Below are 17,735 nucleotides of genomic sequence, written 5' to 3' on the forward strand. Positions count from 1 at the left end.
CAAGGGAGGAAATCTGATGGCTGTTGACACAACATTGAGGTATTGGAGATTAAGTAGCAAACTTAGCACCTATGTTTTTAAAAAAATAACCTCGGCAGCAAGTTCATTGGTCTGGTATTACAGGCAAAATAATGTAAGTGATTCTAAAATTACCATCTGTGTGCCAATAATTAATAAGGACAAGCTACCATGTATGTAGAAAGGCAAGATCCCACCAGTCACACTTTGACTTACTTTGAGAACATGACAGAAAAAGTATGGTATCAGCCATGTTATGGCACAGCAGATGGTAAATGCTGAGCTGTTCAAATCCCTGAGGGAAACTTGAAACAGCTGCCACAGCTGCTTTGCAATGTGCATTTTTATTTTGAGTTGCGTGCCTTAAATTCAGTAGTAATAACACCAAGTCTTAGAGGTTTTTTTTTTTTACAAAACTAAATTAAACATTTATTAATAAAAGAAATGATTTTAAGCACATACATAGGCCTATAAGTTACTCTAGCTCCCAGTTACACCTCCGTTAAGGCAACAATAAAACAACATAGATTTCAACAGACCCAGGCAAAGCACACATTACCCTGGACAGTGATATTTAAAGTGAATTATCTTAGCTTCAGTTCCTGGAGACAGCAGCTTGGTACATAGAATCTGGAGGCTTTTCACACTTGTTAGATCTTAGAATTCCTTCTTCTTATACATAACCTCATGTCCTTTAAAAGGCTAAAACAATGGATGGAAATACATTTAAATAGGTGGGAAAAGAAAAATCTATATAAATTATTGGAAAAAAAACCTCATGTCCTTTATACAGGTTTCTCCCTTTTTAATGAAAATTCCATTGTCACAATATGTCTTTGCAACTTTACTTTTTCCATAAAACAAATCTTTTATGGCACTCCTATTATCAGTAATCTTTGGGAAAAATAAACACACTGTTTCGGTTAGCCTCTTATGGCTAGGTGTAACACCTTACCATCTCTTTGAAATTCACTACTCTGGTTTATCTAAAAATGCAAATGTTCTTCACACCTCACATTCACATATTTAGCATTTCAAACCTAGCTTCTCTTCTGATACATCAAAGACCAGCTGCCTGCAATTCAACACACACACCCCCCCCCCAACCCAAACACTATTAGCCTACCTTTACAATAATATTATGAAAATTATTTTATTTTCATGACAAGCCATGGCTCAGTGGATAGCTCCCTTCTAGTTCAGAAGGTTGTGGGTTCAAGTGCCCAACCAAAGACTTCAGCACATAATCTAGGCTGATGCTTCAGAAAGTGAGAGGGTGCTGCGATATTGGAGGCAATGTCTTTTGGGTGAAATGTTAACCAAGGCTCCATCAGCTCTCTCAAATGAGCATAAAAAAAAACCAATGACATTAAAGAGCAGGGGAATTTTTGTGGTGACCTGCCCAACATTTGTCCCCTAACAAACATCACTAGAACACATTATCTCATTGCTGTTTACAGAACCTTGCTGTGTACAAATTGGTTGCCATATTTCAACATTACAATAATGACTATACTTGTAACATGCTGTGACAGTGAAAGGCACAATGTTGATAAATAGGTAGAATGCTCAAAAACACAGTTGACATTCACCAACTTCTGACAGTTTCCCATGAAAGACTTTCAATTGAACTGTATTGTTTGGCGTCCAGGTAAAACACAGATTGGAATAAGATGTCAGGTTTAAAAAAAACATATGGCAAACGGTCCTGCTGGGTCCGATGCTTTCAGCTTAGTTGTAAGATTGTCAGGTTTACAGGCAGTGTTACACAGGGAGAGCAGTGAAGGCAGAGAATGCAGTTGAAGATTTGGAGGATCAGTTATACAGCTGGACAACAAACAAGGTTTATTCCTAACAAATGAAAAGTATTATACACTGGGAAAAAAAAAGTGGAACTCAAGTAAAAAATGAATGGAATAGAACTAGCAAAGCATGTGATAAAGTGTCACACAACAGGCTTGTAAGCAAAGTCATTGCCCATGGAATAAAAGGGACATGAATAGAAACAAAGCAGCAAGGCAATGGGGAAAAGGCAGGGGAGTGGGACTGGCTGAGTTGCTCTTGCAGAGAACTGTCTCAGACAACGGGCTGAATGGGCTCCCTCTGTGCGATAACCTTTCTATGGTTCTATGAAAATATTTTGATGCAGGACTGGGAAACTTCTTGATGACACTACAGGTCCAGCCAATAACATGGCTTTTCCAGGATCATGTGGCTCTGTGTTACTCTGATGTCTTTCCAATAAAAGACCTCAACACAGAGAAAAAAACAAAAAAACTGCGGATGCTGGAAATCCAAAACAAAAACAGAATTACCTGGAAAAACTCAGCAGGTCTGGCAGCATCGGCGGAGAAGAAAAGAGTTGACGTTTCGAGTCCTCATGACCCTTCGACAGAACTTGCGCAAGTTCTGTCGAAGGGTCATGAGGACTCGAAACGTCAACTCTTTTCTTCTCCGCCGATGCTGCCAGACCTGCTGAGTTTTTCCAGGTAATTCTGTTTTTGTTAAAGACCTCAACACGTTCAGCCACTGACATGACACAACGGCTTATTAGGGAAGGCGGCCTGATGTGTGTCTGACAGCCAGGAAAGAAAACTGGTGGGTGGTGAAAGTTTAGTCTGATAGAATTGTAGGAGCTTTCATAGTAAAAGTATCCTTTAGATTTCCCTTCCAAGTCAAGAAAAATTATACACACGGATTGCGTTTTAGAACATCCTCTTGATCACATGATGAAAAGGTTCTACTTTACCCCATTTCTATCCAGGAAAGAGGCTGTGGGGGTTGGCTGACCTAAGCAAAAACAGCTTCCTGATGCTCTATTTCCGGGAATATCCTGACCCATCCGAAATTGGAACATAAGTATAGGGGTAGAGCATTTAACCAGGAATAGTTTCTATCTAGCCTATGTATTTCCCTTAACATTAATATAAATGCTGCCACTTGGCTTATTTAGCACACCAATTAATTTTTTTAAAAAACATCACACTTCAGCTATCATGTCTTTTAACTTTTTTTTAAAAATCATTTACGGAATGATTTATTGCCCATCCCTAATTGTCCTGTAGAAGTTGGTGGTGAGCTGCCTTCTTGAACCGCTGCAGTCCATGTGGTGTAGGTACACCCGCAGTGCTGTTAGGGAGGGAGTTCCAGGATTCTGACCCAGCGACAGCTTCCAAGTCAGGATGGTGAGTGGCTTGGAAGGGAACTTCCAGGTCAATGGGGTTCCCATGTGTCTGCTGCCCTTGTCCTTCTAGATGGTAGCACTTGTGGCTTTGGAAAGTGCTGCCCAAGGAGCCTTGGTGAGTTCCTGCAGTGCATCTTGTAGATGGTACACACTGCTGCCACTGCGTTTCGGTGGTGGAGGGAGTGAATGTTTGTGGAAAGGGTGACAATCAAGTGGGCTGCTTTGTCCTGGAAGGTGTTAAGCTTCTTGAGTGTTGTTGGAGCTGCACTCATCCAGGCAAGTGGGGAGTATTCTATCACACTCCTGACTTTACCTTGGTGGTGGACAGGCTTTGGGGAGTCAGGAGGTGAGTTACTCGCCACAGGCTTCCTAGCCTCTGACTTGCTCTCATAGCCACAGTATTTATATGGCTTGTCCAGTTCAGCTTCTGGTCAATGGTAATCCCCAGGATATTGATAGTGAGTGTTCAGTGTTGGTAATGCCATTGAACATCAAGGGCCAATGGTTAGATTCTCTCTTGCTGGGGATGGTCATTGCCTGGCACTTGTGTGACGTGAATATTACTTGCCATTTGTCAGCTCAAGATTGGATATTGTGCAGGTGCTGCATTTGGACATGGACTGAAATTGGTCCCCACACAACCACCCACACAGTAGGCTGAAATTAATGCCCTCCTGTGGAAGGTTGGTGATGGGGGCTATTTAATCAGGCGGGAGTGTGGCAGATGGGGACGCTGCCGTCCTCCTGCCTCTACCTGTGGCAGGAAGTCAAGTAGATGACCTTTCCACCCCACTGTCAGTTGAAGCCATTCGGTGGGCATTCAATGGCCACTTAATTGTCTCATCCCACTGTCACTGGCATTCAGGAGGCAGTCGCCATCCGGAAAACCCAAAAAGCAAACCCCATTTGGGGTTCTTGCGGGCTCCCGGGATGGGGTCCTTGTTAAAAGACAGAGGGGCCGCTGAGAGGAAGCCCTGCCCTTGCTGTAGACCCACCTCATCCCTCCCCTGCCCTGCAATACCCACGTCGTGATTCCCCACCTGCCACTCACCCGTGCATGGATCTCTGTGATCCTGGACCTCAGGTGGGTGCATTACTGACAGCAGTCACCACCTCCAGTGGGGCTGCCAAGTAATGAAGAGCTGCCGGCCTCTGACTGACTGTCAACTCTCAACAGGTGGGATTTCTGCCCCTAGGGTCCTTGATCCTGGAAAAGGCCCACAACTAGCCCGTCAATAGGCACTTAATTTGGCAGACCTTCGCACTCTCCAGCTGCAAGTAAGGCCCCCAACACCAAATTCCTCCCATGACTTCACCTCAGAAGTCAAAATATTTCCTGCATGCAATGCCAAAACCATTATCAGTTGATGTACTTAACAAAATAATATACAAAGAAAAGTAAACAATGAGGACAAAGTGACTGAGTAATTGGATAAATAAGATTATTAGATAGAATCAGCAAGATTTGTTAAAGGTCAATTGGGTCGGACTAACCCAGTTGATTTATTTGAGGTCACTATTAAGACAGACAAGGAAGTTTTCTTTTATTCATTGACGGGATGTGGTTGTCGCTGACTAGGCCAGCATTTATTATCCATCCCCATTGTCACTGAGGTGATGGTGGCAAGCTGCCTTCTTGAACTGCTGTAGTCCACATGGTATAGGTACATCCACAGTGCTGTTTGGGGGCAGGGGGGAAGAGTTCCAGGATTTTGACCCAGCAACAGTGAAGGAACGACGATATATTTCCAAGTCAGGATGGTGAGTGACTTGGAGGGGACCTTCCAGGTGCTGGTGTTCCCATCTATCTGCTGCACTTGTCCTTCTAGCTGTTAATGGTCGTGGGTTTGGAAGATGCTGTCTAAGCAGCCTTGGTGAGTCGCTGCAGTGCATCTTGTAGATGGTACACACAGCTGCCACTGTGCGTCAGTGGTGGAGGGAGTGAACGTTTGTGGATGTGGTGCCAATCAAGCGGGCTGCTTTGTCTTGGATGGTGTCAAGTTTCTTGAGCGTTGTGGGAGCTGCACTCATGCAGCCAAGTGGAGAGTATTCCATCACACTCCTGACTTGTGCCTTGTAGATGGTGGACAGGCTTTGGGAAGTCAGGAGGTGAGTTACTCACTGCAGGTTCTTAGCCTCTGACCTGCTCTTGTAGCCAGTGTTTATATGGTAGTCCAGTTCAAATTCTGGTCAATGTAATCCCCGGGATGTTGATAGTGGGGGATACATGGTAATGCCACTGAATGTCAAGGGGGAATGGTTAGACCCTCTCTTGTTGGATATGGTCATTACCTGGAACTTGTCTGGCACAAATGTTACTTGCCACTGGTCAGCCTAATCCTGGATATTGTCCAGGTCTTGTTGCATTCGGACGTGGACTGCTTCAGTATCTGAGGAGTTGCAAATGGTGAACATTGTGCAATCAGCCCCCACTTCTGACCTTATGATGGAAGGAAGGTCATTGATGAAGCAGCTGAAGATGGTTGGGCCGAGGACACTACCTTGAGGAAATCCTGCAGTGATGTACTGGAGTAGAGATGATTGATCTCCAACAACCACAACCACCTTCCTTTGTGCTACGTATGATTCTAACCAGCGGAGAGTTTTCCCCCCTGATTCCAGTTTTGCCAGAGCTCCTTGATGCCAAACTTGGTCAAAAACAGCCTTGATGTCAAGGGCATTCACCCTCACTTCTGGAGTTCAGCTCTTTTGTGAACCAAGGCTGTAATAAGGTTAGAAACTAAGTGACCCTGGCAGAACTCAAACTGAGCATCAGTGAGCAGGCTACTGCTAAGCAAGTGCTGATTGATAGCACTGTCGATGACCCCTTCCATCACTTTACTGATGATCGAGAGTAGACTGATGGGGCGGTAATTAGCCAGGTTGGATTTGTCCTGCTTCTGTGTACAGAGCTAACCTGGGCAGTTTTCCACATTGCCGGGTAGATAGCAGTGTTGTAGCTGTACTGGAACAGCTTGGCTAGGGTTACGGCAAGTGCTGAAGCATAAGTCTTCAGTACTATTGCCGGAATATTGTCAGGGTCCATAGCCTTTGCAGTATCCAGTGACATCAACTGTTCCTCGATATCACATGGAGTGAATCAAACTGGCTGAAGACTGGCATCTGAGATGCTGGGGGCCTCCGAAGGAGGGCCAAGATGGATTATCCACTCGGCACTTCTGGTTGAAGATTGTTGCAAACACTTCAGCCTTATCTTTTACACTGATGCGCTGGGCTCCTCCATCATTGAGGATGGGGATATTTGTGGAGTATCCACCTCCAGAGAGTTGTTTAATTGTCCACCACCATTCACGGCTGATGTGGCAGGACTGCAGAGTTCGGATCCAATCCGATAGTTGCGGGATCGCTTAGCTCTGTCTATCGCTCGCTGCTTATGCTGTTTGGCATGCAAGTAATTCTGTGTTGTAGCTTCACTAGGTTGACACCTCATTTTTAGGTATGCCTGGTGCTGCTGTTGGCATGTCCTCCTGCACTCTTCATTGAACCAGGGTTGATCCCCAGGCTTGATGGTAATGGTAGTGTGGGGGCTATGCCAGGCCATGAAGTCACAGATTGTGTTCGAGTACAATTCTGCTGCTGATGGCCCACAGCGCCTCACAGTCTTCAGTTGCTAGATCTGTTCGAAATCTCCAGTTGGCACGGTGGTAGTGCCACACAACATGTTGGAAGATATCCTCAATCTGAAGACGGGACTCTCCACAACGACTGTGCGGTGGTCAGTCCTACCGATACTGTCATGGTCAGATGCATCTGTGGCAGGCAGGTTGGTGGGGATGAGGTCAAGTACGTTTTTCCCCTTGTTAGTTCCCTGACCACCTGCCACAGACCCAGTCTAGCAGCTATATTGTTTAGGACTCGGCCAGCTCGGTCAGTAGTGGTGCTACCAAGCCATTCTTGGTGACGGACACTGAAGTCCCCCACCCATAGTACATTCTGCATCCTTGACTCGCTCAGTGCTTCCAAGTGATGTTCAACATGGAGGAGTATTGATTCATCAGCTGAGGTGGGGTGGAACGTGGTAATCATCAGGAGGTTTCCTTGCCCATGTCTGACCTGATGCCATGTGGCTTCATGGGATCCGGAGTCGATGTTGAGGGCTCCCAGGGTAACTCCCTCCGACTGTATACCACTGTGACTCCACCTCCGCTGGGTCTGTCCTGCCGGTGGGATAGGACATACTCAGGGATGGTGATGGTGGTGTCTGGGACATGATCTATAAGGTATGATTCCGTAAGTATCACAACATTGCTTGACTCATTTGAGATAGGCTCTCCGAATTTTGTTACAAACCCTCAGATGTAAGGATGACTTTGTATGGTTGACAGGGCTGGGTTTGCCATTGCCGGTGCCTAAGTTGATGCCAGGTGGTTCGTCCAGTTTCATTCCTTTTTACTGACTTTTTAGTGGTTGGGTACAACTGAGTGACTAGATGGGTCATTTCAGAGAGCATTTAAGAGTCAACCGCATTACTGTGGATCTCGAGTCACATGTAGGCCAGGCTAGGTGAGGACAGCAGATTTCCTTGCCAAAAGGACGTTAGTGAACCAGATGGGTTTTTAAAATGACAATCGACAATTGTTTCATGGTCATTAGGGCCTAACAAATTTGGCTGATTTTTTTTGAGGAGGTGACCAGGTGTGTAGATGAGGGTAGTGCAGTTGATGTAGTTTATATGGATTTCAGCAAAGCCTTTGACAAGGTCCCATATGGGAGACTTATAAAGAAGGCAAATGCACATCGGATACAGGGTAACTTGATAAGGTGGATTCAAAATTGGCTTAATTGTAGGAGGCAGATGGTGATGACAGAAGGATGCTTTAGTGACTGGAAGCGAGTGTCAAATGGCGTACCACAGGGAGCTGTGCTGGGTCCCCAATGATTTGTCATTTATATAAACAACATAGATGACTATGTGGGGGGTAGGATTTGTAAGTTTGCGGATGACACAAAGATTGGCCGGGTGTTTAACAGTGAGGTTGAGTGTCTTGGGCTACAGGAAGATATAGACGGGATGGTCAAATGGGCAGATAAGTGGCAGATAGAATTTAACCCTGAAAAGTGTGAAGTGATACACTTTGGAAGGAGTAATTTGACGAGGAAGTATTCAATGAATGGCATGACACTAGGAAGTTCTGAGGAACAAAAGGACCTTGGCGTGTGTGTCCATAGATCTCTGAAGGCGGAGGGGCATGTTAGTTGGGTGGTGAAAAAGGCATATGGGACACTTGCCTTTATCAATCGAGGCATAGATTACAAAAGTAGGGAGGTCATGTTGGAGTTGTATAGAATCTTGGTGAGGCCACAGCTGGAGTACTGTGTGCAGTTCTGGTTGCCACATTATAGGAAGGATGTGATTGCACTGGAGGGGCTGCAGAGGAGATTCACCAGGATGTTGCCTGGGATGAAACATTTAAGTTATGAAGAGAGGTTGGATAGACTTGGGTTGTTTTTGTTGGAGCAGAGAAGACTGAGGGGCGACCTGATCGAGGTGTACAAGATTATGAGGGGCATGGACAGGGTGGATCGGGAGCAGCTGTTCCCCTTAGTTGAAGGGTCAGTCACAAGGGGGCATAAGTTCAAGGTGAGGGGCAGGAGGTTTGGGGGGGATGTGAGGAAAAACATTTTTACCCAGAGGGTGGTGACGGTTTGGAATACGCTGCCTGGGAGGGTGGTGGAGGCAGGTTGCCTCACATCCATTAAGAAGTACCTGGATGAGCACTTGGCACATCATAACATTCAAGGCTATGGGCCAAGTGCTGGTAAATGGGATTAGGTAGGTAGGTCAGCAGTTTCTCATGTGTCAGTGCAGACTTGATGGGCCGAAGTGCCTCTTCTGCACTGTGTGTTTCTGTGATTCTGAGATTATTAAACTTCTAATTCCAAATTTTTAAAATTGAATTCAAATTCCACCATCTGTCATGATGCAATTAAAACCGCGGTTCCCAAAGCATTACCCTGCTCTCTAGGTTAGCAGTCCAGTGACAATACCACTACGCCACTGTCATGAGGCATTCAATTAAATTCCACACAAAGATCATTGGCAAAAACAAGAGCTCATAGAATTGGAGCTTGCCTTTTGACTTGGGTTGGAAATTGGTTAAGACACAAGACACAGAATGGGCATAAAGGATATGTACTCAGGTTTGAGAGATAATGAAATATGATGTGTCATGTGGTGGGACCTGGTCGGAGGCCTTAATGTTTCACCATATTTATTAATGACTTGGATGAAAGAATAAAGTGTATACCCAAGTTCGCAGATGACAAAGTTACACTAAGACACTATGTAGTGCAGATGGAGCAAAATTTGCACAGCGGCAGAGACTGATTAGGTGAATGGGCAAAACTATAGCAGATTGAATCAGTGTGGAGAGTGTGGCGTCAACCACCTTGGACCCAAGACAGACAAATTTTAAAACATTTTCTAAATGGTGCAAAGCTAGGATTTGTAGAGGAATAAAGATATTTGGGAATCATTTAAAGTGGACAAATACAACAAGCAATAAACAAAAAGGGTTATGGAATGTTGCCTGATATTTCAAGGAGCCCAGATTACAAAGGGGAGGAAGTTATGCTTCAGTTGTATACAGCCTTGATCAGATCGCTATCCGGAATAAGACATTTTGTTTTGGGCACTGCACTTTAGGAAGAACAATTAGCCTTGCTGGAGCTGCAGTGCAGGTTCACTAGAATAGTACCAGGGCTCAGAGGGTTAAATTACAAGGGCAAGTTGCACAAACCTGGCTCAATGGACCTCTTTAAGAAAATTGAGGAATGATTTGATTGACATATTTAAATGTTAAAAAGATTTGATAAGAAATGGTTTCTCTACGTCTATCCTCTGATGGGGAGGGGAAATATCTAGAATGGGGGCACATAATCTTAAAATGAGGGCTAGGTCATTCAGAAGGGAAATCAAGAAGCACTCTTTCATACAAAAAGGTGGTATGAATCCAGAAGCCTCTCCCCCTAAGATGCTGTGGCTATGAAGGGACAATTGGAGTTTTAAAAACTTGAGATTGATAGATTTTTGTTAGGTTAGAATGTCAAGGATTATAGAGCCCAGACATGAAATGGAATTCACTTACAGGTCAGCCATAAATGTGTCTGATCTTGTCCCACCCTGATGACCAAAATGACCCAATAGCACCTGCACACCAGTGTTTAGCATGGATAGAAGATTGGCTGTCTGGCAGGAGGCAGAGAGTGGGGATAAGCGGGTCCTTCTCAGGATGGCAGCCGGTGACTAGTGGAGTTCTGCAGGGGTTAGTGTTGGGAACACAACTTTTCTCTTTATACATTAATGATCTGGATGAAAGAACTGAGGGCATCCTGGCTAAGTTTGCAGATAATACAAAGATAGGTGGAAGGACAAGTAGTATTGAGGAGGCGGGGAGGCTGCAGAAGGATTTGGACAGGTTAGGAGAATGGGCAAAGAAGTGGCAGATGGAATACAACGTGGGGAAGTGTGAGGTCATGCACTTTGGTAGGTAGAAGAGGCATAGATTATTTTCTAAATGGGGAGAGAATTCAGAAATCTGGAGTGCAAAGGGACTTGGGAATCCTAGTCCAGGATTCTCTTAAGGTTAACTTACAGGTTGAGTCGGTAGTTAGGCAAATGCAATGTTGGCATTTATTTCGAAAGGACTAGAATATAAAAGCAGGGATGTGCTGCTGATGCTTTATAAGGCTCTGGTCAGACCACATTCAGAATATTGTGAGCAATTTTGGGCCCCGTATCTCAGAAAGGATGTGCTGGCCCTGGAGAGGGTCTAGAGGAGGTTCACGAGAATGATCCCAGGAATGAAAGGCTTAACATATGAGAAACGTTTGAGGACTCTGGGTCTATACTGGATGGAGTTTAGAAGGGTGAGGGGGGATCTGATTGAAACTTACAGAATACTGAAAGGCCTGGATAGAGTGGATGTGGGGAAGATGTTTCCATCAGTAGGAGAGACTAGGACCCAAGGGCACAGCCTCAGAGTAAAGGGAAGATCTTTTATAACAGAGATGAGGAGAAATTTCTTTAGCCAGAGAGTGGCGAATTTCTGGAATTCATTGCCACAGAAGGCTGTGGAGGCCTGGTCACTGAGTGTATTTAAGACCGAGACAGAAAGGTTTTTGATTGGTAGGGGGATCAAAGGTTACAGGGAGAAGGCGGGAGAATGGGGTTGAGAAACTTATCAGCCATGATTGAATGGCGGAGCAGACTCGATGGGCCGAATGGCCTAATTTCTGCTCCTATGTCTTATGGTCTTAACAGTGACAGCCCTGTATGCACCAGTGCTGTATCCCAGTGCTATACAGTAATAGTGGGTACAGGGCTGTCACTATATCCCAGTGAGATACACTGACAGGCATGTATTTCACATAATTATACATTTAGAAATGCTCCAGACACAAATAAAGTTTAAACAGTCAAAGGTCTGGAATTGTATTACTGGGTGCTTTTCAGAGCAAAGCAAAATACTTCGGATGCTGGAAACCTGAAATAAAAAACAAAAAATGCTGGAAAAACCAGGAGGTCTGGCAGCATCTGTGGAGAGAGAAATAGAGTTAATGTCGAGTCCGTATGACTCTTCATTAATGATTTAGGTTTCAGCCCATGATCTAGGATGATGCTTCAGTTTAGTTGTGAGGGAATAGTGTATTCAATGCAAAACAACAAAGCTTCAAAGCTTATTCATTTAAAATGTGCTTTCATGAGCTGTGAGGCTGAGATGCTAAATGAATCCATGTTCTTTCTTAAGTAGAAAAGAGAGCCCTTTTATAATTCAGTTACTTTAAACCCAAGGAGCCTGGAAATGCAGGTATGGGCCTGTTCCGAATTTCTGGCACATTCCGAGATTATTCCAAGTAAATGAGACTTGTCCTGAGCCACTGTATTGTGTGACCTCTTAAAATGACCATCAGATGCCCAGCAGTAAGTACAACACACAATAACTTTTGGTCGTTACACTAAGGGTGTAAACGCATGAACACCTGCAGCTATGACCAAGAACAGCAACAGCAAGAATGATTCTGCTACTTGACATGAGCTGCTTTAAACTAGGCGTGGTACTAATGGAACCCAAGTAATGTTTCCGTAAACACAACAACAGATTCTTTGGGCGTTATCACATTGTTGTTTGCGGGAGCTTACTGTCCTGAAATTGGCCTCAGAGTTTCCTACATTCTATTGGCATCCGTCCATCTCGGGAGATGATGGATTGTGCCTGTCATGTGTTGTGGCTGTAGAGGGGCATTCACAAGTGGCAGTCCCTTTCGCAGCTGGCACAGGTGAATAATGTTGGCCCAAGGTCAACTGATGTTTCTTCTTTCTGTCAGGCTCTCTTTTCTCAGAATACTACAGCACAGATGCTGGCAGCTTTCTGGTACCTTACTCACATGCACATACAAGAACAGGCATGAGTGGTAACAGGCTGCTATACTGTGTTGCCTCCTTGATATCCACTCAGCGAACAAACCGATTAAGTCGCAACCCTGGTCACTTTTCCAATGTTTAGCCCAGTGACATCCAACAAGTGAGCTGTTAACTGATCTTGAGAAACACAAAAGACAAGGAACAAAGCTGGGAACCTACTAACCTGCACAGCTCGAGTTACACCAAGCAGCCTTCATCTAACAAGGCAAGGAATTGGAGAAGAGACATTTCCTGTAAGCCACTGAAAGCCTAGCATTTCAACAGATGGTTGAAGCCCAGTATTTTGGAGAGGAATAAAAATTAAAGTAATGTTCCCTCAGAAGAGGAAATGCATGGAGTGTTCTTATTAAACATAAGTGCATTCACTGGGAGATGGGGGAGAAACAGATCAGAGTTTCTGATGGCCAAAACTTGAAAGAGTTTAAATTCTTCAGGAAAATGCACAATCAGTTCACAAAGTTTCCAGAATCTAACAAAATATTTTTGAGCCTCTATTCTTGATTTTTTCCCCAAGATCAGCTAAATTCTACATCAAAAGGAGTAACTCAGTAGAGTGTCATTGCCAATCACATGTTAAAATATCTAATCTGGAATGAAACTCATGCTCTAAGACCTTAAACTGTAGATCAGCAGAAAGGACTTTGCACATCGAGCCCTATACCATTTGTGCAACTCACAAACTGACCACCAGTACTCAGTCAGATCTAGGACATTAGAGATTGCCCATTCAAAATCACACTGCCAATCACAGTGGAAGCTGCACTTTGGTCATCTCTCTGCAGCAGAGATACTTCACGCTCTTGGCAAAACGCTAAAAAATCATGCAATCCTAGATGGAACATTCAATTAGTGTAGATTGTAAAAACACACACTTGCATTTATATAGAGCCTTGAATGTGGTAAAATATTCACAGAATCTCACAGTGCAGAAGAGTCCCTTCGGCCCATCAAGTCTGCACCGACACGTGAGAAACACCTGACCTACCTACCAAATCCCATTTATCAGCATTTGGCCCATAGTCTTGAATGTTATGACGTGCCAAATGCTCATCCAGGTACTTTTTAAAGGATGTGAAGCAACCTGCCTCCACCACCCTCCCAGGCAGCGCATTCCAGACCGTCACCACCCTCTGGGTATAAGACCATAAGACATAGGAGCAGAAATTAGGCCATTCAGCCCATATAGTCTGCTCTGCCATTCAATCATGGCTGTTAAGTTTTTCAACCCCATTCTCCTGCCTTCTCCCCGTAATCTTTGATCCCCTTACCAATCAAGAACCTATCTATCTCAGTCTTAAATACACTCAATGACCTGGTCTCCACAGCCTTCTGTGGCAATGAATTCCATAGATTCACCTCTCTCTGGCTAAAGAGGTTTCTCCTCATCTCTGTTCTAAAAGGTGTTCCCTTTACTCTGAGGCTGTGCCCTCGGGTCCTAGTCTCTCCTACTAATGGAAACATCTTCCCCACGTCCACTCTACCCAGGCCTTTCAGTATTCTGTAAGTTTCAATCACATCCCCCCTCACCCTTCTAAACTCCGATTATAGACCCAGAGTCCTCAAATGAGTAAAAACGGGTACAGAAGTTTTTCCTCACATCCCCCCTAAACCTCCTGCCCCTCACCTTGAACTTATGTCCCCTTGTGACTGACCCTTCAACTAAGGGGAACAGTTGCTCCCTATCCATGCCCCTCATAATCTTGTACACCTCGATCAGGTCACCCCTCAAGACACTTTACAGGAGCATTATTAGACAAAATTTGACAGAGTTATTTGGTCAGTTAACGAAAATCTTGGTCAAAGAGATAGGTTTTGAAACCATTTTTAGGTAAAGAGGCAGAGAGGTTTAAGGAGGAAATTTCATAAATTGGGATCCAGGCAGCTAAAGGCATGGCCACCAATGGTGGAGCATTGACAAACAGATGTGTGCAAGAGGCCAGAATGAGAGGAACAAAGATCTTCACAGATTATAGGACTGGAGGAGTTTAGAGATAAACTAGGAAGTAGAAGCTGCTGGCAATAAATGGAACCGAATCAACACAGGAAAATTGGAAAGAGGAACCACTGACTCTTTACCACCTTAGCTAGATATTGAAGGTGAACAACTAACAACAGAATGCTGGGATGCATAACCAGAACAGCTGAGTACAAGTCCAGATATAGTTCCCAAATTATTTTGGGAGGGTGTGGTGCAGCTCTCAACAGATCAATAATGCTCCATGTGCCAACTGTCTTCCACTTCCTAATTAGACTGTGTTTTTCCTCTTGTATTTCATTTCCAAATCAAATTTCTATAATTCTTAAAGAAACTGTACCTTCAAGTGAGCAAAAGCCACTTTATTTTAATGTACTTGCACTCCAATAGTTTAATACAGTTCAAACTCTCTTCCTCATATGCATTGTAGCAGTTTTCAATTACTCAATAGTTGGAGTTGATTAAAAATGGTCAACTATGGAATATGTCAATGTGGTCAGTTCCGTGGGGAACCTGTTTCAGCTTACAGAAATACCTGGAAAAACTCAGCAGGTCTGGCAGCATCGGCGGAGAAGAGCACAGTTGACGTTTCGAGTCCTCATGACCCTTCAATAGAAGGACTCGAAACGTCAACTGTACTCTTCTCCACCGATGCTGCCAGACCTGCTGAGTTTTTCCAGGTATTTCTGTTTCTGTTTTTGTTTTGGATTTCCAGCATCCACAGTTCTTTGCTTTTATCTCTGTTTCAGCTTAGCTCATTTAAGGTAGAAGGTTGTGTTTCCAAGGACTTGAGCACATTACCTAGGCCTTCACTCCAGCATAGCAGTGACTGGAGTGTTGCATTATTGGAGGTGCTACCCGCTGGATGAGGGATTAAACTATTCTGATCTAGTAGGTATTAAAGGTCAGGTAGAATTGTTTGAAGCAAAGCAGAGACTTTTACCCATGTCCTAGCAATTATTTCCCCTTTGATCAAAATATTAGCTGGTTTATCATCTTACTGTTGGATGTGGGAGCTTCCTGTGTGCTGTTACATTTTCTACATTACAACAGTGACTACACTTCAAAGTGCTTCATTGGCTGTAAAGTGCTTTGGGATGTCCTGTGGTTGAGGAAGGTGCTACATAAATCCAAGTCCTTCTTTCTCTCTGTGTCTTTACCTGCGTAACATAGAACTGCAAGGATTGATATGACTTGTAACTTAAAAGCTTTGAGAATTTTCCAAGGGACTGAAAATATTTATAAAACGATGTAAATCATTAGTCTTATTTAACAATATATTTATCACATCAATATTCTTCATCATTATAAATTATTTCTTCCATCACTAACAAATTTTCAGTTTGTAGTTACAGAGCTCACAATGTTCTCTCCACCACAGACCCAAATTTGGAACGACAAAATGCTGGAATTTTCAATTCAACTAGATGGATGACAACTGTGTTAGACAATTTCTGTCATCCATCTACTTGAATTGAATCACCCTGTATGGTAAGTAAGGTAGAAATAGAGGACCATTCAGGATTCAGTAATCACAATTTCAGAGTCAAGCTACACCCCAACGAAGCCCTGGTGACAAATGTTCAGTAAGTGTGACATACACAGGACACAACTTGCCAAAAAGCAATTTTCATTCAGAAATTGTTCAGACTATTCATTACACAATCCAGAAATGCACCACATCAACATAGAACAAATTCAAAAAACTCTTCTACCCCTCTGGCATAAAACAGTATGCTACTTTTTGTGAAAACAAAGGTCATTTAACATTAAGACACACAGAATCTTACATTTGTAAGTGACACAACAGCCATATGCCAAACAAATTTTATTAAGAGGCCGCAGGTCAATCCTGGTAGGACACTTACTTCAGGGTCAGAAAGTTTTGACTCAAGCTCCACTTCAAGAGGCAAGAGCACAGAACCCAGGCTGACATTTTAGTGCTGGGTGCTGTCTTTTTGCAGAGGCATTAAACAGATGCTCTAACAATCTCTACAGGTGACAGTAAGTCGTCCCATGGCATTATTCAAAAGACAGGAGAGTTATCCCTAGTGTCCTGACCAATCTTTACCCCTCAAACAATATCATGAAAACAGGCTAAACAGTGAATAATCTAATTTGCCGTTTGTGGGACCTTGCTATGTGTAACGTGACAGCTGTGCTTCCCTACATGATTGCAAGTACTTTAAAAGTAGTTAATTGGCTGTATCGCGCTTTGGGACGTCCGGAGAACGCGAAAGGAGCTACATAAATGTAAATGACAAATGTATAAATCCAAATGCGAGATCTAAGCAGCGATGTGAATATTTAACTTTTCTGTAATTCCAGTAAAAGTGCCCTCAAAAACGCATGGCCCTAACTGGTTGCTCTCAGTAAGGAGACAGATACTAACACGGGGATGCAGCACCTGAATGGCAGGCTCTGGGACAGGGACCTTGTGCTCCCATCAACAGCCTAACCTGATAGCGGAAGCTGGCTGCATGGAGGGACGCAAGGGTCAGCCAACCAGGAGCCGCCATAGCAGCAACTCCCGCCCACTGGAGCTGCCAGTCAGAGAGATTAACCAATGGGTGTGGTGTAGAGGCGGGCTTTGCGCTGTCACAGTGAGGTGAGTGCAGCGCCCTTTCCCCGGGGTGGTGGGGGGTGGCGCGGCAGCCAGCCTGAGGGGAAAAGCGGTGTCACAGGGCGGCAGCAGCCTAACGTACCCTTTACTGTGTGCGTGCTCCTCTTCATTCTCACAGTCGCTACCGCACCCGTCATGCTCTTCAATTTCTTTTGTTGCTGTCTCATTTTCGTCTGCCATGATTCAGGAGGAACCACGATGAGGCGACTTCACGCAGCAACGCTGCTGCCGATTGGTCCGAGCTCCCGCCCCTTCCTCCACAACGCCATCTCTGATTAGTCAACGGCACTGGTTACGTCAGCGCGGTATGAGGCCATGCGGGCGGGGCAGGCAAAGGGAATGCTGGGAATTGTGGTTCAGCGCCTGCGCAGCACCGCTGTGACGGGGCAGGTGAAAGGTCACACAGGACTACAAGTACCAGAATGCAACGCGGTTATTGTGAAGCGGAAATTGATTTTAAATGTTTTTTTAATTCCTGGATGATTCACTA

General features: G+C 44.3%; 1 protein-coding gene across 1 annotated transcript in view; it reads right to left on the reverse strand.

Annotated features, from left to right (window-relative positions):
* The window catches only part of nmt1a (N-myristoyltransferase 1a), an 82,303-nt gene extending 64,783 nt beyond the window's left edge, over positions 1-17,520 (reverse strand). Inside the window, exon 1 of the mRNA XM_041173373.1 lies at positions 17,328-17,520. Within this exon, the coding sequence (XP_041029307.1) occupies positions 17,328-17,425 (98 nt within the window). The 5' untranslated portion in view covers positions 17,426-17,520. The remainder of the gene's footprint in view (positions 1-17,327) is intronic.
* Between the last annotated feature and the right edge of the window lie 215 nt (positions 17,521-17,735).

This window comes from Carcharodon carcharias, chromosome 23 (genome assembly GCF_017639515.1).
Source record: "Carcharodon carcharias isolate sCarCar2 chromosome 23, sCarCar2.pri, whole genome shotgun sequence".
NCBI classification, from domain to species: domain Eukaryota; kingdom Metazoa; phylum Chordata; class Chondrichthyes; order Lamniformes; family Lamnidae; genus Carcharodon; species Carcharodon carcharias.